The sequence below is a fragment of the Electrona antarctica genome (assembly GCF_951216825.1).
Source record: "Electrona antarctica genome assembly, chromosome: 23".
Lineage (NCBI taxonomy): Eukaryota > Metazoa > Chordata > Actinopteri > Myctophiformes > Myctophidae > Electrona > Electrona antarctica.
In genome coordinates, this window is record NC_136804.1 from 34,953,670 (window position 1) to 34,979,286 (window position 25,617).

Consider the following 25,617-nt stretch of genomic DNA (forward strand, 5'->3'; position numbering starts at 1 on the left):
ACTCAGACCTCAACGTGGCTTGGCTTCTAAGAGGTGGTCCAGTGCTTCCGCACACGCACACACATGTGCACACACGCGCACGCACACACACACACACACGTGCACGCACGTGCGCACAGATCTACAAGCTTGCTGACCTGCTACTTTTGATGCTGTCGCGTGGCGCTGTAGTATTTCTAAAATTTGTATCCCTCGATTTTGTAACCCATTTTTTCACCCCTGTGCCAATTATCTAATGTGATCCTGGGCTCTACACACCCTCCGCCAACCTAGTCCCCATATATGGGGGACATGGGGAGAGCAACGGACTTGAACTCATGCTTCCTTCATGCCTGAGTGTCCAAGTTGCTCCTTTACACCTGACAGGGAGGAGTTTCCCTGGTTGGACGTAGCGCGTGGAAGGAACACGTTATTCCAACCAGTTCCTTTCCCCTCCATCAGGCGCCCAGGCTGGCCAGGGGGAGGCAGTTTGTTTAGAGACCAGGATTTGTAGTATGTATGATCAAATAGGTTGTAAAAGTTCACGGAAAAACACTATAAAGTTGGCATATGGAGATAAGAGGTTTCTGAAATGGCAAAGAATACTACGCTCAGTCTCTAGTTTGAAAACAAAATCTCTGAAAAAGCCGTGTGTGGGTGTAGGTGTGTGTGCGTGTGTGTACAGTGTGTGTGTGTCCGTCCACTTACGTCCTGTGGGACCTGAATGTAGGCCAGGGCGTACTCTGTGGCCTGTGCTGCCAGGGCCCTGGTACTGAAGGCAGGGGGCATGGCGGCCAGACGGGTGGTCGACACGATCTCTCTCTGATGGGGAGAACAGGAGGAGAAAAGAAAGAAAATACAAAACGCATGAATGGCTGCAGGGAAGAAAAGACTTTGTTCTCTTGCTTGAGAACAGACACTGTTGGACCACATTAACCCCTTTAGGACTGACACCAGATTCTAAAAATGTCTTCTACATCCTGACAGTTTTCTGAAAAAGCTATGTTTCTATGTCAGTCATTCTTCGATTTTTCAAAAATAGCAGACCTACAAGCTCGTAGCGCGCCACTCGGTGGCGCGCTATGAGCTTGTAGATCTGCTATTTTTCAATAGCTAAAGCATAACATAATGCTAACACCAAAAGGGGTTCCCGCCCAAAATGGGTTAACCCCTTTAGGACTGACACCAGATTCTACACATGTCTGATGTCTTCTAAATCATGACAGTTTTCTGAAAAAACCTATGCTTCTATGTCAGTGGCTTTCATACTATTTCACGTCAAGTACCCCCAAAAATGTAACAAGAACCACCGCTCATCCGCTGGAAAAACTTAAGTGAGGTGCTGGAGCCACAAAGGGAACATGAGAAAAATAAAAGGGAAGCTCCGCACACATGTCAAGTACCCCCAAAAATGATATGTACTGTAATTGGCCGCCGACCACCCCCCCATCTGAAAATATATGTTCCGCCAGACGCAAAGATTTGAGTTAAAAACGTTCTGAAAGGATATATATTCAAAGATTTGCGCCACATTTTAAATGTTTTTCAAAAATAGCAGATCTACAAGCTTGTAAATCTGCTATTTTTTTCCAAAAACTAAAGGTATAACATAATGCTTAAAACAATCAAAACGGGGTTCCCGTCCTGAATGGGTTAACCCATTTTGTGCGGGAACCCCTTTTGGTGTTAGCATCATGTTATGCTTTAGCTATTGAAAAATAGCAGATCTACAAGCTCGTAGCGCGCCACCGAGTGGCGCGCTACGAGCTCGTAGGTCTGCTATTTTTGAAAAATCGAATAACGACTGACATAGAAACATAGCTTTTTCAGAAACTGTCAGGATGTAGAAGACATTTTTAGAATCTGATCTCAGGTCAGAATGGGTTAAAACAATCCCAAATCCTCAAAGTGACAAGCAGCGGCCACAGGGGGCGCCGCGCCTCGCAAGAGAACCTTCAGACCTAAGTGAACGTGACAGCGAACCGAGAGAGAGCTAAAAACCCAGATCAATTTCACACACGAGTCCGGCCATTCCTTCTAGTGCTAATGCACTCACACAGCCAACGGGAGGATTATTTGGGGGGGGTGGTGGGGGGGGGGGGACTTCTTTACGCGCACCAGTGATGAAGAACGACCGAGGATTGCTTTGTGAAGATGAGAAAGGACGGATGGATAAAGAAAAAAGAAAAGAAAAGGACTTAGGTACTTAAAAAACATTCCGTGCAAAGTAGGAAGATAGTTTAATCTTCTCGACATCCTTGATGTGCCAACACTGGGGCTATTAACATTCAACGTGGTACTTTCACTCACAATGTTGTCTTACTCTTTTTAATTCAGTGTAGCCAATTATTGTTACCCCTTTATTATTGTGTGTGTGAGTGTGTGTGTGTGTGTGTGTGTGAGTGTGTGTGTGTGTGTGTGTGTGTGTGTGTGTGTGTGTGTGTGTGTGTGTGTGTGTGTGTGTGTGTGTGTGTGTGTGTGTGTGTGTGTGTGTGTGTGTGTGTGTGCGTGCAGCCAATTAACCGTCCCTCCAAACATTTCTGCCCTTTATTGGACCCTACTGTTTACTCTTTTTATTAATATTATATTTTCTTTACACCTCGCTGCACCTTTTTTCCGTACAGTATCTGTGATTTTTATTATTATTTTATTAACTGCGGTAAAAAGTAACGGCCTGGTCGGCTTCCCTCCTCACGATCGCGGCCAACTGTGTTTTTTTATAGTGCACAAAGTCCCCAAACCTTTCAAGCTGCAACCGCTCAAAAATAATCATTATTTGAACTGGGTAACCCACAGCCTCTCGCAAGCACTTGGAATTCAGACGAGTTGAGGCATTACATTTGGTTTGACTCTGTTCCACAGGTAACTATTGTGAATAAATGTAACTTGTGAAATGTGACAGACACCCGGTATTAACACTTTCCCTGCGTTGTAGCCTAAAATAACTGCCGGTATTGTTGAACCCATTTTAGGGCGGGAACCCTTTTTGGTGTTTTAAGCATTATGTTATGCTTTAGGTATTTAAAAATAGCAGATCTACAAGCTCATAGCGCGGCACCGAGTGCCGCGCTATGAGCTTGTAGGTCTGCTATTTTCTTTTTAATCGTGAAAATGTGGCCCAAATGTTTGAATATATATTCTTTCAGAGCAAACGTTTTTAACTCAAATCTTTGCTTCTGGGGGGCAACATATTTTTAGATGGGGGTCGGCGGCCAAATACAGATAATCTTGGGGGTCCTTGACATGAAAATGTTTGAAAACGACTGACATAGAAACATGGGGTTTTCAGAAAACTCACGATTTAGAAGGCATTTGTAGAATCTATCACAGGTCTAAATGGGTTAATTACCTTTGGAGTATACGCCGAAGTATTTGCGCCTTTGATCCAATGAAAATCCTTGTAATAAAAAGATAATCCACCGTCGTGATGCGGAGGAACAACAAACAGTAATGGTGCAATGCATCCCATTCTAAAATCCCATTCACTTGCATTGAGCTCATTTTTCCAGAAGCCCTTGCAAGCCAGCGGATAGGTCGATTTCCGGTTATGTCATCATACCGTGTCTGCCTCGTCACCATGTCCGCGACAAAGCCGGTATTTCTTTTAAGTAATCAAATAACGGCAAATTAAACATATAAAACAAATAGCGGGTATAGCGTGTTACGCAGGGAAAGACAATGGAATAAAATGTGTGAATAGCGGGTTTACGCAGGGAAGCTGTTAAGGACAATAACAATATATCGTTAACGAGGTATGAGCGCAATATCAGTATCGCACAAAGGCAGCGTACTGTATGTATCACAATATATCGTCAATATAACGATATATCGTGAGTGATATTGTCTTATTATGCAGTTTGTTGAATAATGTTTAGTTTTCATTGTTGCAATGGTATCGATATCGCAATATTTGGCATAAATACAGAGATATTAAATTTTGTCCATATCGTGCATTCCTACCCTGTATACACTTATACTGTATGTTGGTTTGGTTACTGTTGAGCGAGAAAGCTACGTTGCACATTAGAGCTATAAGCAATAATACGTCACATTTTTAATGACCCGTTTTATTTTTGGAATTCAGACAGACTGTCCTCAACTCTGTGGCGTTGGGAGGACAGCTGCTTGCGCTACCCGAGTGCTTTGGGAGGACAGCTGCTTGCGCTACCCGAGTGCTTTGGGAGGACAGCTGCTTGGGCTACCCGAGTGCTTTGGGAGGACAGCTGCTTGCGCTACCCGGGTGCTTTGGGAGGACAGCTGCTTGCGCTACCCGAGTGCTTTGGGAGGACAGCTGCTTGCGCTACCCGAGTGCTTTGGGAGGACAGCTGCTTGCGCTACCCGGGTGCTTTGGGAGGACAGCTGCTTGCGCTACCCGAGTGCTTTGGGAGGACAGCTGCTTGCGCTACCCGGGTGCTTTGGGAGGACAGCTGCTTGCGCTACCCGGGTGCTTTGGGAGGACAGCTGCTTGCGCTACCCGGGTGCTTTGGGAGGACAGCTGCTTGCGCTACCCGAGTGCTTTGGGAGGACAGCTGCTTGCGCTACCCGAGTGCTTTGGGAGGACAGCTGCTTGGGCTACCCGAGTGCTTTGGGAGGACAGCTGCTTGCGCTACCCGGGTGCTTTGGGAGGACAGCTGCTTGCGCTACCCGAGTGCGTTGGGAGGACAGCTGCTTGCGCTACCCGAGTGCGTTGGGAGGACAGCTGCTTGCGCTACCCGAGTGCTTTGGGAGGACAGCTGCTTGCGCTACCCGAGTGCTTTGGGAGGACAGCTGCTTGCGCTACCCGAGTGCTTTGGGAGGACAGCTGCTTGCGCTACCCGAGTGCTTTGGGAGGACAGCTGCTTGCGCTACCCGAGTGCTTTGGGAGGACAGCTGCTTGCGCTACCCGAGTGCGTTGGGAGGACAGCTGCTTGCGCTACCCGAGTGCTTTGGGAGGACAGCTGCTTGCGCTACCCGAGTGCTTTGGGAGGACAGCTGCTTGCGCTACCCGAGTGCGTTGGGAGGACAGCTGCTTGCGCTACCCGAGTGCGTTGGGAGGACAGCTGCTTGCGCTACCCGAGTGCTCCGTTAGCTTTAGTCCAGTAAATGGAGTGTCCCTGACATGCGTCAAGTATTCACATTAACACATTTAGACCTGAGGTCGATTTTAAAAAAAAAAGTTTCTAAAGTGTATCTACGTCAGTGGTGCTCAACCTTTTTCATGTCAAGGACCCCCAGCATGATCTGTATTTGGCTGCAGACCCTCATCTGGGGGTTTTCATGATTCTGAACCCATTCCAAGCATTCGTTTTGCACAAAAAACACTCCTTGGGCTGAATTCGGCCGTAGCCACTTTCCCAAATGTGCCCAAATGTGCTGACCTCATCATTGGGCTGTATGCTCTCAATTGTCACACTCCTAGAGGTACCAGAAGCTGAAACCATTATACATTCTTAAAAAAAAAACACACATTCTTGATAAAACAAATTATAATAATACAAAAAGAAAACTATTGTACCATCACTCAAAATGATAAATTATTGACTTTTGACAGTTTTATTTTGTTTTGCAGATACGAGCCCGGTTGAAAACTGCTTTTGGACAACAATCAGCACTTTCAGTCAGAGCAGCATCAATTTCCACCCATATCAAAGCAATGTACAGACTTCAGTGTTTTCTTTTTTTTAAAACAGCACTTTAAACAACATGGCTCAAGACGACAAGCCAATCATGTTTTCACTCATCTAAAGCTTTGACTGCTTTCCAACAATGACAGCATGGAGTCTGTTCTGTATGATGTTGTTTCATAGTGTAACTGCAGGTCAGCAGTTCTCAAAGTGGGGTCTCTGGGGACCCCCGGGGGTCCTTGAGGGGGTTCCCCCAGCAGAATCAAGTTATTATAGCATCAAAACGCATACTCGCAACGAGTCACACATCGCAATATAATTGCAGTTGTAAACTCTGTGTATTGTATTGTTTGCATTGCTTTTAATATTTTAAAATATAATTAAAAATCTAAATTAGACACAAAAAAGACGTCATGCAGGCAAACATATTACAGCATGTTCATCGGAGAAACGTCAAGGATAAAAAAAACACAAGAAAGTCGTACGCAACTCATTTCCATCGTGGTCCTTAAACCACATCGAATAATAACTAATTATTTATATATCTTTGCTCAGTGAGCTGAATATTAGTAATTGAGCATTTGCAATGTACTAAAAACAAAGCTGTACATAAACACAGGGCCCCAGGAGACCCCGTTTATGTATAGTGAGACTAGGATAACACTTAAGTTTAATGACCCATGGTCAGGGGTTAATGTGTTCTTTGAATTAGCTCGATAGACCTAAAGAATTTATTAGGGACAAAAGAAAATAAGATTTATTTAAGCCATAAAATACAGTTTGATGACACCACAATTGTAGCCCTTTTAAAAGGAGCATTCAGTGATTTTTTTGGTGATTTGGAAACCCCCCTGGTCCGCCCCGGTAACAAGATGTGCACATGCACGCACTACAGTGGGAGGACACGCTACAGGCCAACAGCACGTGCACCAAGGCCCACCCCCGCTCGATCATGATTGGCGGAAGGCCCCTCTCTATCGTGATTGGATGAAGGCTCGGCCACCTAGACAAAAACGAAACCTGAGGTTTTTTGACCCCCAGTGGTTAACTGGGGACAGGAAGGAACTTATATGTGACTAAATTTGATTGAGGAACTGCCATTTTTTTTAACTTTCGTTTTTTCACGTCATATGAAAGCAGGGAATCATAGCTTCAAATTGACATATTGGTTGTTCAGTTTGACCCACCAGTTTTGGAGATATGGCTTATAGAGTAATGTCTTGCAGAAAACAGCGAGTTGAGAAAACGGACTTGAAAGGTTCACTTCTGTGGTCTTTAACATTACACCTAGCTACATGTTTGGGCATTTATTTCATATTTACATGTCGATTTCAGCTGACACTTATTTCAGACATGCTCTAGTATGTGAAGAGTCTGTCTGTGCTATTAACAAATTTAAATAGTTTTAGCCTATTTCAGACATGCTCTAGTATGTGAAGAGTCTGCCTGTGCTATTAACTCATTTTGGGGAAAGAAAAAAAAAGTTTTTCTCCTGGTGAAAAGCTGTAATTTGTGCGATGGCAGTCTCTCAGTCAAATCTGGTCACATATGGTCAGCACACTCTATAGTATAGGGAGGATTATAAAAAAAAAAAAAAAGTGATTTGAATTAAGTGAAATCACTGAATATACCTTTAAGTGCAATAACACTTTGGTCTGTTTCTTCAAAGCAGCCTGGTGTTTTGACATGGTATTGGAGATCTTTTTACAACCTTTCTTTCTTTAGTTATGGACCCGTTTGTTCAGAGATTTTAAAGACCTGATGAGGAATCCATGATTGTACGCCAGTGTTGTCAATTAGAATCAGCTTGGCATGAAGTGGCAGGCAGCTGGCTTGCCTTGCGGTACGCTATGCATGGATTCCGTAGCTCAACTTTCTTTGCACAACAAGCGTTGTGAGCATGTATGTATAGCTCTGCCCCATCCCTCCAGAATAGCGTCGCCAGGTGTCAAAGTGGTTTATCCCATTAAAACCTGGGAAAGTGTCTGTGTCATTTTTAGATGTTTTGCGTTGGCGATTCCAACACCATTTTTGAGGTTTTCGATTTGTTCCCATGAAGGAATGCTATTGAGCACCCTTTACGTCTGTAAAGACTACCAGGGTGGTGTGTGTGCTCCATGGGCCTCGGAGAATCCCCCTTCTAGCAGCCTGCCAGGACGTGTCCCGTCTACCAGCTGAAATCCCCCCCGCCCGCCGTGCGCTCGCACGTGGGCACACACACCCGTATACGTAATGAGGTCATTATTATATCATATTGTAGGTCACACATAATGCACGCAAGCTACCGCACATTGCATCATGGGTAATCTCCCACGGGCTGACGGACCGGTCGGATGGGCCACTTTGTGGTGCCTGGGTGGGTGGGTGGGTGGGTGAAGCACGGGTGAATGGACAAGCACATGCATGTGCACACACATGAGTGCACACGCAAATGCTCTCGTCAAAAGGATCTTTCACAAAAAAATAAATAATAATAATAATCTTAAAGTGAGGAAATGGGAGAGAGGGGAGAGAGGGAGAGAGAGAGAGAGAGAGAGAGAGAGAGAGAGAGAGAGAGAGAGAGAGAGAGAGACTGTCATTTGTTCCATATAGGTTTCAGCTGAAAGTCTTTCAACAGAAGCGGAAGCGTGTGCGGAAGCGTGTGCTTCTGCACAATCGTCAAGTGAAGTGAGCGGTGCTTTTTTATCATGGCGATGATGTCACGGTCATGGCGCCCCGACATTTATTACGTTTAATAATGTGGGAATGACAGGCTACTCACGTTGCCGTAGTCGATGTAGAACACGTAGACCCTGGAAGGTGACTCAACTTTCTCCACTCTGGCTCTGTACCTGAGAGAGAGAGATAGAGAGAGAGAGAGAGAGAGAGACAGAGAGACACAGAGAGAGAGAGGGAGAGGGAGAGATAGAGGGAGAGAGAGAGATAGAGAGAGAGAGAGAGAAACACAATAAAGTAAATGATTCTGTACTTATTTCCCAGCAGAGAGACTCATGAACCTGATATGAGGACAGAGGAGGTATACAGGGACTAGGGAGCAGAGGAGAGGAGAGAGGGAGAGATGGGCGAGTCTGCCGTACGTCTGTGGTTTGTAATTTTCATATCAACAACAATGGAGACTAATTGACGCGAGGAGGACCGGGGGGGTCAAATGTAGAAGAATAACCTTTTGTTGTCCTCCTTACTGAGATACGACTCAGCAAAAAAAAAACAGAAGTCCTTCATAAAGTATATTCTTTATCTGCCCATCGTTCCCCCTGACCTCTCAAACGACATGTTGGCAGAGAGCCTGAAGACCACTGGAAGAATACTCAGACCCTGTCAGGGAGAGTGATGCGGTGGGTGGGTGGGTGGAGGGGGATGGGGGGGTTACTAGAGAAACACAGGAGGGAGGAAGATGTGAGTGGGTGAGTGACAGACACACACACACACACACACACACACAGAGAGAGAAAGAGATGCTGCTAATTATGCCGCTGATTAAAAAAACCTGGCAATTTAACGTGCGCGCAGTGCACGTGCACACACACACAGAAAGACATGCCGCTAATAAAAACACAGAGAAAGAGATGCTGCTAATTAAAAAAACCTGTACACACACACACACCCCTCAGAGAAGAGACGAGGAAGGAATGAAGGACAGAAAGAGAGGAGGTAGAAAGTAGATGAGGAGGCAGCGGAGGGGACGAGAGAAGGTAAGTAAGGACAAAAGGAGAGAAGGAGAAGAGGAGGAAAGGAAGGAAGGAAGGAAGGAGGAGCAATGCAGGGTTGAGAGGAGGCCATCTGTGTTTGAAGGGAACATTATTTAGATTTTTAATCAGTTTGGTGTTTATTATTTCTCTCGGGTCACCTTCTTGACGAGGCCCAAAGTCACCGGTGCCCACGTACAGTTTTTAGCTGTCTCACTTGCAAGAATGCAGGCGAGTGGGTGGGCACACCTGACACACAGAATGACTGGGAAGTATGCGCACGCACACGCACACACACACACACACACACACACACACACACACACACACACACACACACACACACACACACACACACACACACACACACACACACACACACACACACACACACACACACACACACCTTACTTCCACTTTATCAGTGTGACTTCCATCTGTGACTACATTTGACTGAGGGACTGCCATTGGATTTTTTTGAATTTTCGTTTTTTCTTGTCATATGAAAGCAGGGAATCATAGCTTCAAATTGACATATTGGTTGTTCAGTTTGACCCACCAGTTTTGGAGATATGGCTTATAGAGTAATGTCTTGCAGAAAACAGGCTTGAAAGGTTCACTTCTGTGGACTCTAACATTACACCTAGCTACACGTTTTAAGCATTTATTTCATATTTACATGTCGATTTCAGCTCTGACACTTATTTCAGACATGCTCTAGTATGTGAAGAGTTTACCTGTGCTATTAACTCATTTTGAAAAAAAAAAAAAAAAAAAAAAAAGTTTTTCTCCTCTGGTGAAAAGCTGTAATTTGCGCGATGGCAGTCTCTCAGTCAAATCTGGTCACATCTGTGCCCGTGACCATCTGTAAACGTAAAATGTCCAGTGGAGGGACTATGTGAAGGTGTAGGTGTGTGTGTGTGTGTGTGTGTGTGTGTGTGCGTGCGTGCGTGCGTGTGTGTGTGTGTACCTCCCAGCTCCTGGCTAATTCTAAATGGCTCTCTAGAAGAAGCAGTGAGCTAATTAAGAGAGTGCAGGCGTCTGTTCTTTAACGCAGTGCAGGTTTAAATTAGGACACGCTAAAAATAATAAGGAAAGTCAGGCATTTTACTTTGAAAAGGAAGACGTTTATTTAATCCATTTTGGGCGGGAACCCCTTTTGGTGTTAGCATCATGTTATGCTTTAGCTATTGAAAAATAGCAGATCTACAAGCTCATAGCGCGCCACTGAGTGGCGCGCTACGAGCTTGTAGGTCTGCTATTTTTGAACGACTGACATAGAAACATAGCTTTTTCAGAAAACTGTCAGGATGTAGAAGACATTTTTAGAATCTGATCTCAGGTCAGAATGGGTTAAAAAAAAAACACGAAGGCCGCGTAACACTTTTCTGTGTGTTTTCTTAATGGCGGAGGTGCGTGACGACTCCAACGGTGTGGCGTTATAAAAATAGCACATTTCCAAGTTCTGCTCATCTGGGTTTTTCGGGGATAAAATGTGTCGCGGCTTAACCTATTTAGGCCTGACGTCGAAATTTAAAAAAAATGTCTTCTAAATCCTGACAGTTTTCTGAAATACCTCATGTTTCTGTATCGGTGGTGCTCAATATTTCATGTCAAGGACCCCAAATAACAAAAATGATATGTCCAATCTGAAAATATGTTGTTCCAGGGACCAGCAGAAGCAAAGGTTTGAGTTCAAAACGTTCGCCGTGAAAGAATATATATATATTCAAAGATTTGCGCCACATTTTCACTATTTTTCAAAAATAGCAGACCTACAAGCTCATAGCGCGCCACCGAGTGGCGCGCTATGAGCTTGTAGATCTGCTATTTTTCAATAGCTTAAATTAAACACCAAAAAGGGGTTCCCGCCCAAAATGGATTAAAGCGATGCTCGCTCATCCTATTAAAACCTCACTAGGCAGATTGAGACCTGCATGACGAGTCAGCGCTCAACTCTGACCTTGATGATGACAACGGTGTGCAGTGAAGGGCTGTGTGAATGCGCCTTCTCACCGGCAAGAAGAAGCGCGACCACATTACTCCGGTACTAGCCTCCCTCCACTGGTTTCCTGTCCATTTCCGAATACATTTTAAGATTTTGCTATTTGTTTTTAAAGCCCTAAATGGGCTGCCCCCCCTGTACCTGTCAGAACTCATTGACCCTTATGTTCCGCCCAGACCCCTCAGGTCAGCTGACAAGCTACTGCTAACCGACCCCAAAACCAAATACAAGATGAGAGGTGACCGGGCCTTTGCAGCGGCCGGCCCTAGACTCTGGAACAGCCTACCCCTCCACATTCGTTCTGCCACCTCATTAGAGGTTTTTAAGTCCCTATTGAAGACTCACTTTTTCTCTGTGGCCTCTTCGACAGTGCCTGATTATGTAAATGTTATACTGTCCATAGCTCTATTTTCTTTTCTTATTTTGTCTCTCTGTTCCTCCATATTGTTGCACTTTTGTTATGTACTGTTGTGTCTTTTCTATTTTTATACCTGCACTTTGGTCGACCATTGGTCGTTGTGATATGTGCTATATAAATAAAGTTTGAGTTGAGTTGAGAGAACGCACGCTCGCGTGCGCGCCAGTGTTGTTTTTGGCAGCGAATTTTTATTTTAGTTTTAGTCATAGTCTCTTGAATAGTTTTCATTTAGTTTTAGTCACATTTTAGTCACCTGGAATGTTTTAGTGTTAGTCTAGTTTTAGTCGACTAAATGTCATAAGATTTTAGTCCACTAAATCTACAGTTACAGACTAAAATGTATTTTGGCGTCGTAATGACTGATTTTACACTTGCTGAAAATAGCTATTTTCAGCATGCAACCAAGTGTAAAATGACTTATCCTGGATCTCTGGATCTCACTAGTCCCTTCCTAACATTTTAGTCTAGTTTTTATCTGTTGACGAAATTGTCGATACATTTAGTCTTAGTTTTAGTCATCATAGCTTAGTATATTTAGTTTCCATGTAGTTTGTCAGTGAAAAAAGGTAGTCGACAAACATTTTTCGTCTTAGTTTTAGTCGACAAAAACACTGGTGTGCGCCTGCCTGTATGACACGTTTGTAGGGTTCTGTATGGTTCTGTAAGGTTTCTGCCGAAACAACATGCATGTGGGAGAAGAATGTATGTTGGATTAAACACTTAAATAGCAGATCTGCCATCTCACATCGCAGATCTTGTATTTTAAAGCAACAAGAAGCCACAAGAGGTCTCAGGTTACAGTGTATTTTAAAGCGGCTGAGAGACGTGGTGACGTGAGACCCGACGTGTAGCGGAGGGTCTCCAACCTTATATAAATGATTGAAGGTGTAGGATTATCGTGAGATTTACAACGGGTACCAGCCAGCCAATAAGAATCAAGTATATTGGGGACTAACCGTTTTAGAATGACTCTTTTAGAATGATTTGAGCTAAAGAAAATGTGACGTAAGATTCGACAAAGTGTGCGCGTGCGTGCGTCTTAACGTACCACTCTCCGTCAGCGAACTTGGCAAGGCAGTAATCTCCTCTGCGTGCGGCGTAGGATCCTTCTACTGGCGGCTGGGCGGCGATCTCTGCCCGCATGGTCTCCATCAGGCTCTCCAGCTGGGCTCCTGGTAGACAGACATGGGACAAGGACAGACGGAACGTCAAAGGATGGAGGAGAGAGGAACTACGTGTCAATAATATGGTTAATTTCTTCTTCTTTGTCTCCACCAGGCCGAAGGCATGGGGAGAGAGTATGTTTTGCACTCCGTCCGTGTGTGTGTCCGTCCGTGTGTGTGTCCGTGTGTCCTTCCGTCCGTCCGTTACCAGCTAATCTCCGGCACCGTTAACCCGGTCGATGCCAAACTTTGCACACACACTCCCTGGATGCCAACGATGAACCTCTGCCCCGCATTTTCCAGAACGGCCTGTTATAGCACCACCATCAGGCAGCTTTTCACATTGTTTACCTAAAACTGCACCGATCTGCGTGAAACGTTGCATGCACACTCCCTAGAGGCCAAGGACAAACCTTTGACCTGCATTTTCCACATCTGCCTTTTATAGCGCCACCAGGAGGCCGAATTTTGTAAAACACATTTTTGGATATTACTCCTCCAGATTCTGTCCAAAAATCGTTACACAGTATCTCTATGGTCATGTGCTCAAGTCGGATCTGTCCGATATTTCATATTCCATCCTAATTGGCTATAATTGGCTTTCACAGTTTGCAAGATTGCCCGTTTTGAACAAAAGCCTCAAATCATGAACGCAGCATGCAATTTACGTCAAATCTTTCACACATTTTCTTACTAGGCTGAGGAATATATCCCACCCTTTTCACATTGGCCTGTTATAGCGCCACCAACAGGTTGATTTTTGCAAAACACATTTTTGGAACAAAATGCCTCAAATCATCCAATTGCCATCAAAGGCAAACATATTACTTATTTATATTACTCCTAAACATTTTGCCAAACATCTCACACAGTCCTATCCTCCTGGTGGAGACCTGTGCCCAGAAGGGCACTTTTTCTAGTTCTTTGCTTTGTACCCCCCTTTTCCTCACCAATTGAGTCGTTTTCCAATTACTATTATTACCGTTGTATCCTACTGACTCACCTGCCAATGAGGAGCCCCCACCGGGAGGACGTAGAGCCTCCGTCCTACTCCTCCCGACCTACACTCCCTAATGACAGGTGCCTCACCCCCGGGTGTGCAGTGATATAAATACCCCCCCACCCCCCTTAACCCATTTTGACCTGAGATCAGATTCAAAAAATGTCTTCTACATCCTGACAGTTTTCTGAAAAAGCTATGTTTCTATGTCAGTCGTTCGGTTTTTCAAAAATAGCAGACCTACAAGCTCATAGCGCGCCACTCGGTGGCGCGCTATGAGCTTGTAGATCTGCTATTTTTCAATAGCTAAAGCATAACATAATGCTAACACCAAAAGGGGTTCCCGCCCAGAATGGGTTAAAACAGGCCAATATGCTACATTTCTAATGTGTGCAGTAGGGGAACGCTGCTTGGAGTATACGCTTGTGTTACTGTACGTTCGGTCCCTTGAAATGTCACCATATTTGTGATTTCCCACGGAAACATTCAAAAGGCAAGGCAATACTTAATTTCCCTATACAAGAGCTTATGCAATTAGAATACAAGTCCAAATAATTAGAGAGCCAATAGAATAGAACACAAGCGTAATACGCTACAATAAAACAGATAACAAATCTGTGAATAAAGTTCCAACTCAGTTCAGGAAATTAATCAAAAGCCTCAGTAAAAAGTCAGAGTGGCAGCAGCCCTGCAGAACGCTGGGAGTTTGTTTCAGATGATGTGGTGCATGAGAGAAAGACAAGAAATAAAATAAATAAAATAAATAAAATAAATAAAATAAATAAAATAAATAAAATAAATAAAATAAATAAAATAAATAAAATAAATAAAATAAATAAAATAAATAAAATAAATAAAATAAATAAAATAAATAAAATAAATAAAATAAATAAAATAAATAAAATAAATAAAATAAATAAAATAAATAAAATAAATAAAATAAATAAAATAAATAAAATAAATAAAATAAATAAAATAAATAAAATAAATAAAATAAATAAAATAAATAAAATAAATAAAATAAATAAAATAAATAAAATAAATAAAATAAATAAAATAACACTGGCTTCTCCACGCTTATTTAACCCATTTAGACGTCGATTCTACAAATGTCTTCTAAATCATGACAGTTTTCTGAAAAACCCTAGGTTTCTAACAGTGGTTCTCAAACATTTTCATATCAAGGACCCCCAAAAATGTATGTAATTGGCCGCCGACCCCCATCTGAAAATATGTTGTTCCAGTGACCTCCCCAGAAGCAAAGATTTGAGTAAAAATGGTCGCTCTGAAATAATATATATTCAAAGATTTGCACCACATTTTCATGATTTTTCAAAAATAGCAGACCTACAAGTACAAGAGCTTGTAGATCTGCTATTTTTCAATAGCTAGGGTTCCCGCCCAGAATGGGTTAAAATCTGCACGTCAGTTCTTGTAGAATTGTATTACAACTAAGCCTTACCTGGGTGGTATACACTAGGTCTAACAGTCTAACAGTCACCTTGCCTCAGTAAGAGTACAGAGAAGTCAACGACACGAGGCGATATACATACAGACAAAGACAAATAACCCACGTCGCACCATTCTAGAACAAACCACTCCGAAGCAATTCAAACTCCATTTTAAAAGTTCTGTTTAAGAGAAAGGGAAGACAAGTATAAGCAGCCAATCTGGTGGCCCCAGGGCTGCTCTGCTTACATCCAGTTGTCACTCTCACTTGGCTGATCAGTGCCTCACAAGGCTTATTTATTCTCTGTCGTACACAAGTGTCACAGCGGGAAAAAAATATTTTGGGTTATTTTCGTACCGCAAACAATGTCGTACAAACAAAGCAGAAATTAGGTTCAAGCTCAAGTGTGGCTGTCGCCGCCCATTAGCGCCACGCCATTAATGCTAGCTGTACGACGTCTGAGAAACACAGTCTGGGCACAGAGAGAGCTAGCTATCCCGATGGGGCCTTTATGGGCCATCAAGCCATTATCATGTGGCGCACGACTATCACGGTGAATCCGAGGCGAGAAGGAGGCGGCTGTCAATATGGTGAGAGTCGGACGAATCAGAGAGTCACTCTGGACTCGGTGGACTTGGGCGCTGCAAATAAGTGGCAGCCTGATTTGCAACCATCACTAACAATTGGGGAGGTTGTTCGAGGATGTGAGGTGTGTGTGTGTTCCTCCTAGGGCGTCATTGTGTGTGTGTGTGCGCGCGTGCGTGTGTTGCGAGAGTCTATGTATACTTCCCTACGTCATTCTGTGTGTGTGTGTGTGTATCTTAAAATGTGCCCACTCGCGTGCACGTGTGAGAGAGATGTGTGTATGTGCATGCATATCTTGCCCTCCCCCCCAACTCTCTCTCTCTCTCCTATTATCTATATGTGTGTGTCTGTTCATGTGTATGTGCACGTGAGTGAGTGAGTGTGCGTGGCGAGTGAGAGCGCGTGCGTGTGTGTGTGTGTGTGTGTCTGTGTGGAAGTGCTTACAGCAGCTACTTTACTAAAGTGGCCCATGTGAACTTACATGGTGATTTGTTGACAGCTCATTTCCATTGATTTCCCCCTGGGGTGGGGGAAGGGGGGGGGGGGGGTGGGGGAAGGGGGGGGGGGGTAATGTGCACCCTCTAACGGACACGTACGTGCACGCACACGTGCACAGCTGTGTGTTAAATAAAGCTGAACGTTTAGCACTTTGTTCTTTCAAAACCAATGTTGCAAAGGATTCACCACAGTTTGGCACGGCCCACTGTTGAGGCTAAATTACCATCTAGCCTTGTTACAGTTTTCCAGAAATGCAACTGTTGAGGGGAAGCCAGATTTCTTCAGAGAGATCAATATGTTAATGTAATTTATAGAGCCACGCACCAACGGAAATATATATTAAATTTATATTGCAAATACTTCATAGTTCAACCACAAAATGACTTATTTTACTCACCCCATGAAGCCTTTTTTGTGTCCAAGTGTACAAATTTAAAATGTGTGTGTGTGTGTGTGTGTGTGTATATATATATATATATATATACATACACACACACACACACACACACACACACCTCCCCATGGTCTCGATATTGGTTAAAATAATGTCTCTTCACAATTCTGAGCCTTCTGGTACAGCAGAAGGCAAAGAAAAGCCTCACATGGACACACATCAGCTCATGTAACGCAATTATTCACACATCACACACACCACTTCACAGAGCATGCAGAGTGTGGCTGTAATGTGCGTGGAGGTGTGACCGGGATTTACAGACTTGCCGTTTCAGCTAGTCGCCCCCGAGGGCTGAACCCACACCACCACAACAACAACAACAGGGTTTCAGTCAGCTAGTGGCCCCCGAGGGCTGAACCCACACCACAACAACATCAACAACAGGGTTTCAGTCAGCTAGTGGCCCCCGAGGGCTGAACCCACACCACCACAACACCAACAACAGGGTTTCAGTCAGCTAGTGGCCCCCGAGGGCTGAACCCACACCACCACAACATCAACAACAGGGTTTCAGTCAGCTAGTGGCCCCCGAGGGCTGAACCCACACCACCACAACATCAACAACAGGGTTTCAGTCAGCTAGTGGCCCCCGAGGGCTGAACCCACACCACAACAACACCAACAACAGGGTTTCAGTCAGCTAGTGGCCCCCGAGGGCTGAAGCCACACCACCAGAACAACATCAACAACAACAGGGTTTCAGTCAGCTAGTGGCCCCGACAACACCACAACAACAACAGAAGCAGAACAAGCAAAGTGCATACAACCGTGTCTTACAATAAAATAAAATGTAGGATTTCACAATGGGTCGTTTTGCTTCACGGGCCAGCCGTTGTCGTACTGTACACTATACAGTAATAGTCAGCGAAGGGGATGTGGATTTACGGTTAACGAGTGACGAGACTTGACCCTGCGGTAATTAGAGTGAATCGGCGGGTCGCAGAGGGCCATAAATCTTGGCGGGGCGGGTCAGCTGACCCATGGCCCTGTGCCGCCCTGCCAGACAAGTGTGCCGGGGCCCCCACCGGAGCTTATGTAAACCTTAACCATATGTTCCGTCTATACTGCGCTCACTGTTATGTGCTGCGCTGGCCCTCTGGAAGCACACGGCACATAAGACTGGGGTCAAGGGTCAGCCCGTGAGTGCCGTTTCGCTGACTGCTCACGGACCAAGGGTATTGGGTGGTGAGAGAAGTGCTCAGATGTTGTTTTTACAGTGTTACTTACAGCGCTGCGTTTTACTTACAGTGTGTCTCAAACTGTGGGTCGAGACCTCCCAGGGTTTTTTTTGTTTGTTTTAGTAATCAATGGATATAAGTGTTGTCATGTTACAGTAAGACAAACAAACAGCTCAGTGGCCTTGTGGTTAGAGTGTCCGCCCTGAGACTGGGAGGTCAGGGTTCAATCCCCGGCCGGGTCATACCAAAGACTCTAAAAATGGGACCCAGTGCCTCCCTGCTTGACACTCAGCATCAAGGGTTGGATTGGGGGTAAGTCCCTGCGACATACTAGCGTCACGTCATGGCAAGGCTACTTACTTTACAGTAAGAAAACAGCTACTCCGGAATTCCCCTTTAAGACCATTGTAATACCTCTAAAATTAAAAGCTTATACAATTGGCACCAGGAGAAAAAAAAAAGAAAAAGGACAAACTATTTGACAAATGTTTTTCTACTTGCAGGTTACGTTCCACCACTGACGTTGACGAGGGACAGTCATTTACAACGTGTCGTACATCCTTATAATGTATACTTTTTGGCCGTTGTAGTACAGTGAAAATAGCTGGTCTCCAAGCTCACAATGTGTGGAACCACGATGCGTTGTCCAATTGTACAGTATATGTTACTTTATGCCATTTTCTTGAACTGAACCCCAATTGCTCCTGATGTGCTAGTTTGAGTTTAATCCACTTTGATCACATGACGTCATTGAGCTGTTGTATTTAGCAACGCCAGAGTCCATAGAACGCACAATTCATGAGGCCTACGTTATGTTTTGCATTAACCCATATAGACCTGGGAACGATTCTACAAAATGTCTTCTGTTTTCTGAAAAACCCTGTGTTTCTATATCAGTGGTTCTCAAACATTTTCATGTCAAGGACCCCCAGAATTATATGTATTTGGCCGCCGACCCCCATCTGAAAAGATGTTGTTCCAGGTACCCCCCAGAAGCAAAGATTTGATTAAAGTTAAAAATATATATTCTGAAAGAATATATATATTCGAAATTTGCGCCACATTTTCACGATTTTCTCAAAAATAGCAGATCTACAAGCTCATAGCGCGCCACCGAGTGGCTATTTTTCAATAGCTAAAGTATAACATAATGCTTGAAACACCAAAAGGAGTTCCCGTTCCCGTTCAGAATGGATTAAGTTCTAATGGACCGGCCAATGTCTGGAATAGACTATGCCTAGTGCCGTATATCACATTTACATACGCCACGTCCCTCGCCATGAAGGCCATTTACATGAATAAGACATTGTTAATTAGGTTAGATTAAGTAGCTCTTTCCATTACGGCTTGGTGTGTGTGTGTGGGTGTGTGTACGTCTAGGAACTGTGCGTGTGTGTGTGCGCACGCGCATGCGTGCGTGCGGAAAAACCCCCCTAAAGCTTATATGCGTTATTTATTGAGATCTCTGTGGACCTAAAGTAGAGCATGGCCCAGGAAGGGAAGTAACAGAAAATAAATATATAAGTGAGTGTGTGTGTGTACTGTTGTAAACAGACACACACACGGATGCGTGTGTGCGTGCGCGCGCAGGAAGGAAGGCTCACTCCAACTTTTTTTTAATTAGATGAATAAATCAAGGACGAGGCTGGATCAGACAGCCCACAGCTTCCACGCCGATCTACTGACTCCACTATAACACACACACGCACACGCACACGCACACACACACACACACACGCCAGTGGCTCAGGGGTAGAGTGGCCGGATGGTAACCGCAAGGTTGCCAGTTGCATGCGTGTGCACGCCTGTGTGCGAGAGGTAAGTGGTTTGGGAAGTAATTCATCCAACGGTGTTTTCCAAAAAACTGCTACTGCTACAAAACACTGCTGTGGATGTTTGGTGTGTGTGTGTGTGTGTGTGTGTGTGTGTGTGTGAGTGTGTGTGTGAGTGTGTGTGTGTGTGTGTGAGTATATGTGTGTGTGTGTGTGTGACTGTGTGTGTGTGGCACGCACGTGTGTGTGTGTTTATACCCCTGTGCTCCTTCCCTGCATGTATCAGCAGTCAGTGGGTGGCCAATGAGCTGTTTGGATACCCCCCCCCCTCCCAGTCTCCTCCTCCACCTCTCCTCTCCTCCATCCCTCCATCTCTCTCGTTACCTCCTCCTCCTCCTCCCCCAGACTCCTCTTCCACCTCTCCTCTCCTCTCCTCCATCCCTCTCGTTACCTCCTCCTCCTCCTCCTCCCCCAGACTCCTCTTCCACCTCTCCTCTCCTCTCCTCCATCCCTCTCGTTACCTCCTCCTCCTCCTCCTCCCCCAGACTCCTCTTCCACCTCTCCTCTCCTCTCCTCCATCCCTCTCGTTACCTCCTCCTCCTCCTCCTCCCCTCCCAGACTCCTCTTCCACCTCTCCTCTCCTCCATCCCTCCATCACTCTCGTTACCTCCTCCTCCTCCTCCTCTCCCAGACTCCTCTTCCACCTCTCCTCTCCTCTCCTCTCCTCCATCCCTCCATCCCTCTCGTTACCTCCTCCTCCTCCTCCTCTCCCAGTCTCTCAGTTGAAGTTTGACGCGGTGCTAATGAAGGTATCTTTTTTTCCTCCCTTGCTGTTTGGCTGCCGGCAAACTGGCTGTTTCTGCTCCGATAAACTCCTGAAAACACAACTGTCGTCGTGGTTGTGTTTCTGTGTTTGGTATGCCGCCCCAACCCATTCTCTCTGCTTTTTTTTTTAATCCAGCTAGTAAATGTTGTTGTGGGGAGTGGAAACAATACTATATGTTACAACAACCGAGGACAACAAAATGCTGCCATTTACTGTGGTGCTGCCTCCGAGCTATTCGTTTGTAGTAAGCAGAACCCACTCTCCCGCCAAATAACCCCCCTGAATGTCTGTACGCACGTGTAAAAACCCTGCCATTGTTGGTTCTGTTGTGGTGTGGGTTCTGCCCTGGGCCACTACCTAACACCTGTCATTGTTGGTTCTGTTGTGGTGTGGGCTCTGTTAATTTCAAAGACCCAGAGTTTGGTGTTAATTAGGACCAGGGAGTGGGACCCCCATAACACATTTGAACGTGTCCATTTGGTTCAATTTGTACACTCAGAGTTAGACCTGTAAGGGTCCATTTGGTTCCTAACTATCAATAATTGAACAGTATTGTAATACCTATGCTAAACTTAAAGCATTTTGACCTAAGATCAGATTCTAAAAATGTCTTCTACATCCTGACAGTTTTCTGAAAAAGCTATGTTTCTATGTCAGTGTGGTTAAAGCAATCCCACTGACCAAAAAACATCCAATATCAGAAAAAAATACATCCAATACTGAAACTAATAACAAAAACTAAAATATCTAAACAGTTTAAAAAGAAAACTAATTGAACCGAGCCACTCTAGAATTGTACGTAAATTGAACACAAATACAAAAACCAAAACTAACAAACAATGAAACACTGTATGACTATAGTAAAAAACACACCATATCGCTCCCACCCACACTGACACCTCTTACCGCCCACAATCCCGCATCTTTCTCCCTCTCGTGTTCTCTGGTTTATTAAACGTACCCAAACACTGTCACGCACATTAATGCACCTGTGAATAACATTCACAGGTGCATTTCCTATCGTTTCTGAATGTTATGTGAAAGGTGTCACGTCACGTGTCTGAGTGTTTGAGTGCATCTCGTGCATATTCATGGCAGCGACTGTACCAGGGGGTTCAACGGTCATCTTGGGTCACCAATTAATTCAAGGGCCCAAAGAAAGGACACATACTGTACCAAGGATACTGTACAAAAGACACAATAGTGTCGATGTCGGGTGGAAGCCTCATACGTCAATAACTGTTACTTTACAGGATTCAAATTCCCGAATATCCAAAGTATAGCAGATCTACAAGCTTGTGGATCTGCTACTTTTGTGTGACGCTAGAAGTGCATTCATTTTTTTTCAAAAAAGACGTTTACTAGGAACAGAATATTTTCTACATTGTGTTCCATCCAGCATCAGTGCTGATGCGTATGAGAGATCGTGCCCTCATGGTCCGCTTAGCATACAAACAATATTGTGTGTACAACCACACAAAGATGCGTACACTACTACGCTCACGTGCACTACTAACATTTTGACAGTTCAAAACGAAGCGATTTGGCGGGCATGCAAGGGAGAAGAAAGGCTTTTGGAGAGACTACAGTGGAGATGTGCCCTGCGGGGTCAACACGCTCGCAGACGCCCACGCCATCACTGCTCCGCCCGGGCAGCGGTCCAGTGACGAAGCAGGCACGGAGTTGGCATTCACTGCACAAAGTCAACTTCAATGGGCAGCGCATCACAGGAACCCCAGTGCTGGGGGATAGATCCATGCTCCATGCTTTTGATATTGCCCTCTGGTATATTTTCTTTTTTGCTGTTGGCCGGCGGGGATGCGTTTCATCCATCCCTGCTTCTGGTCAGAATAAATTGCGTACTGTGCCATTTCCCTTTTGTGTGGTTGGTAACCCCGTCGTCTCCGTTTTGAACAACATTTCTCATGATTCAAATGTCGTAGCATTTTAAACATGGCAGTGTTGTTCATTTGTAAAGGCACACAATATAACTAAAGGACAAACATGGAATTGCATTGTGGGCCTGGGCCGTGGCTCAGCGGTCCAGGCACCTTTGGCCTGGGCCGTGGCTCAGCGGTCCAGGCACCGTGGCTGGTAATCCAGTCTGGCCAGTGTGCTGCAGCCCGTGGGTTCGACTCCCGATCCTGACAGCCTTTACTGCATGTCCCCCCCCCCCCCCCCATCTCTCTCCACATGTCCTGTCAGCCTACTGTCTGTCCCTCCATACAAATAAATAAAAATAAAGGCGAAAGCCATAAAAAAAAAACCCAGTGTGGAATTAGAGGGAGCGATTAGACAAAATAAAAAGAGAGAAAACGAGTGAGAAAGAAAGATCTGGGAGGAAGATCGAATGAAAGAAAGAAAAGAGGTTAGAAGGGCGAGAGAGAGAGAAACATTTTCGGGTACGATTATGATCACATTAATTACAGTAAGGTGCACGGCGTGTGGGCGCAGAGATTCGGGGTCGGCGGGGGCGGTGGGGGAGAACCAAGGAAAACGATGGATCAAGTGGCCTTTCGCAGCACGGCTCAAGGCTGCAGGGAATTCCATTACGGCTGTTTACTAAAACCATTAAGCCATTCAGACCTGTGGACGATTCCACAAAATGTCTTCTGAATCCTGACAGTTTTCTGAAAACCTCATGTTTCTGTGTCAGTCGCTCTCAAACATTTTCATGTCAAGAACCCACAAAAATATATGTATTTGCCCGCCGAACGCCCCCATCTTAAAATATGTTGTTCCAGGGACCCCCCCAGAAGCAAAGATTTGAGTTAAAAACGTTCGCTCTGAAAGAATATATATTCCAAATTTGCACCACATTTTCACGATTTTTCAAAAATAGCAGAACTACAAGTTCATAGCGCGGCACCGAGTGCCGCGCTATGAGCTTGTAGATCTGCTATTTTTCAATAGCTAAAGCATAACATAATGCTTTTAAACACCAAAAGGGGGTTCCCGCCCAAAATGGGTTAAACCACAGAGGGGCACATAATCGCGACATGACAGAAAGCTAGCGGACGGAGAGCTACGTATGGAAGGAGGATTGGAACAGCCTCTCTGTGACGAGGAAGAGGATGATATCTAAGGTGGAACAGCCTCTCTGTGACGAGGAAGAGGATGATATCTAAGGTGACTGCAGTGCCAATGAGAAGATGAAGAAAGAAGGAGAATAATAAAATATTAAGCCCACGAAGAACAAACGAGAGCCAACATCTGGAGGATGTGGGAATGGATGCGGGCCATGAAGCCGCACGCACGCACGCACACACGCACGCACGCACGCACGCACGCTTTAAAGCTCCCCATCATTTAAGTCTCCATGACGGTCTGATGAGTGAGTGGGGCGCTTGCAGCTCGCCGGCTATTTTGTTTATTATGCATGATCGCAACGTGGACGGCCACTCATTCTCTGGGGGTGGGAAACAACAGTTGTGAGGGCAACATGATTTAAAGGCGGGTGCTGACAAACAATGCCAGAGCAGACCATACGCGCTGTGTACCCAGTACTACCCACACTAGTACGCTGTGTACCCAGTACTACCCACACTAGTACGCTATATATATATATATATATATATATATATATATATATATATATATATATATATATATTCATTCATTCTTGCACCACATTTTCACAATTTTTCAAAAAATTCAGAAATAGCGCCACCGAGTGGCACGCTACGAGCTTATGGGTCTGCTATTTTTGAAAAATCGTTAAAATGTGGCGCAAATCATTGAATGTATATTTCAGAGCGAACATTTTTAACTAAAATAGTTGCTTCTGGGGGGTCCCTGGAACTACATACTTTGAGATGGGGGTCCGTGGCCCAATAGAGATAATTCTGGGGGTCCTTGACATGAAAAAGGTGAGAGGCACCACTGACCTAGAAACATAGGTTTTTCTGAAAAATGTTAGGATTTAGAAGCCTTCTTTGTAATCGACCTCAGTCCAAAATGGGTTAAACCCATTTATCAGTGGGGAGGAGGGGGGGGAAGGGGGGGGAATGCACCAAGGTTTAGATCGTTTTACGAGGAGATATTTCCCTCCTCTTCACGAGTGCCGTTTGAAGGGGAACGAAGGTGGCCGTCTGGCCTGGAGGGAGACCACCATAAAATATCTTAACTAATGGCGTATTCACGACTGCAGACGAGTGAAATCCCCCACCACTCCTCTCCCTATTCCCAGCAGATCATTTCCACCAAATCACCAATTTCCTCTACCTCTCTCTCGGTCCAATCGAGCCCAATCGAGTAGAGCTAATGCCCCTCTTTTGATTGCGAGAAATCCTAAATTCATCGCCCCTCCCTGCCCATATATCGTTGCTGGCGGGCACAAATCCCCTATCCATCCATCTATTTTAACTTTTTGTGTTTTTTTCTTAACCCATTTTGGGCGGGAACCCCTTTTGATGTTTTAACTAAGCATTATGTTATACATTAGCTATTGAAAAATAGCAGATCTACAAGCTCATAGCGCGGCACCGAGTGGCGCGCTATGAACTTGTAGGTCTGCTATTTTTGAAAAATCGTGAAAATGTGCCTCATATCTTTGAATATATATTTTCAGTTTTAAACTCAAATCTTTGCTTCTGGGGAGGTCCCTGGACCAACATATTTTCAAATGGGGGTCGGCGGCATATTACATATCATTTTTGGGGTCCTTGACATGAAATATTGAGAACCACCGATATATAGAAATATGAGGTTTTTCAGAAAAAAAGACGTCAGGCCTAAATGGGTTAAACGAACGCCCAGCTTGGATCATCCCACAGCATCACACAAAAGCATCAGAAGCATCAGATCTACAAGCTTGTTTAGGTTTTCGACGTACAGGGTTTCCGCCCGACCGAGACGATACATACGAGTGCGTGCGGCCCGGAGTCAAAGTGTCATTCAGGCAGCTTGAGGTATAACGCCCATCACACACTGGCAGCAGCTGACATTATCGCTCAACTGGAGCGCGTCGGCGCGTGGCGGCACTGTGAACGGAACGGAAC

General features: G+C 44.9%; 1 protein-coding gene across 1 annotated transcript in view; it reads right to left on the minus strand.

Moving 5' to 3' along the window:
- The window catches only part of snd1 (staphylococcal nuclease and tudor domain containing 1), a 361,345-nt gene that overhangs the window by 48,828 nt on the left and 286,900 nt on the right, over positions 1 to 25,617 (minus strand). Inside the window, exons 19-21 of the mRNA XM_079493746.1 lie at positions 12,740 to 12,863; positions 8,344 to 8,413; positions 688 to 801 (exon numbers count right to left, since the gene is read on the minus strand). Coding sequence (XP_079349872.1) covers positions 688 to 801; positions 8,344 to 8,413; positions 12,740 to 12,863 — 308 coding nt within the window. The remainder of the gene's footprint in view (positions 1 to 687; positions 802 to 8,343; positions 8,414 to 12,739; positions 12,864 to 25,617) is intronic.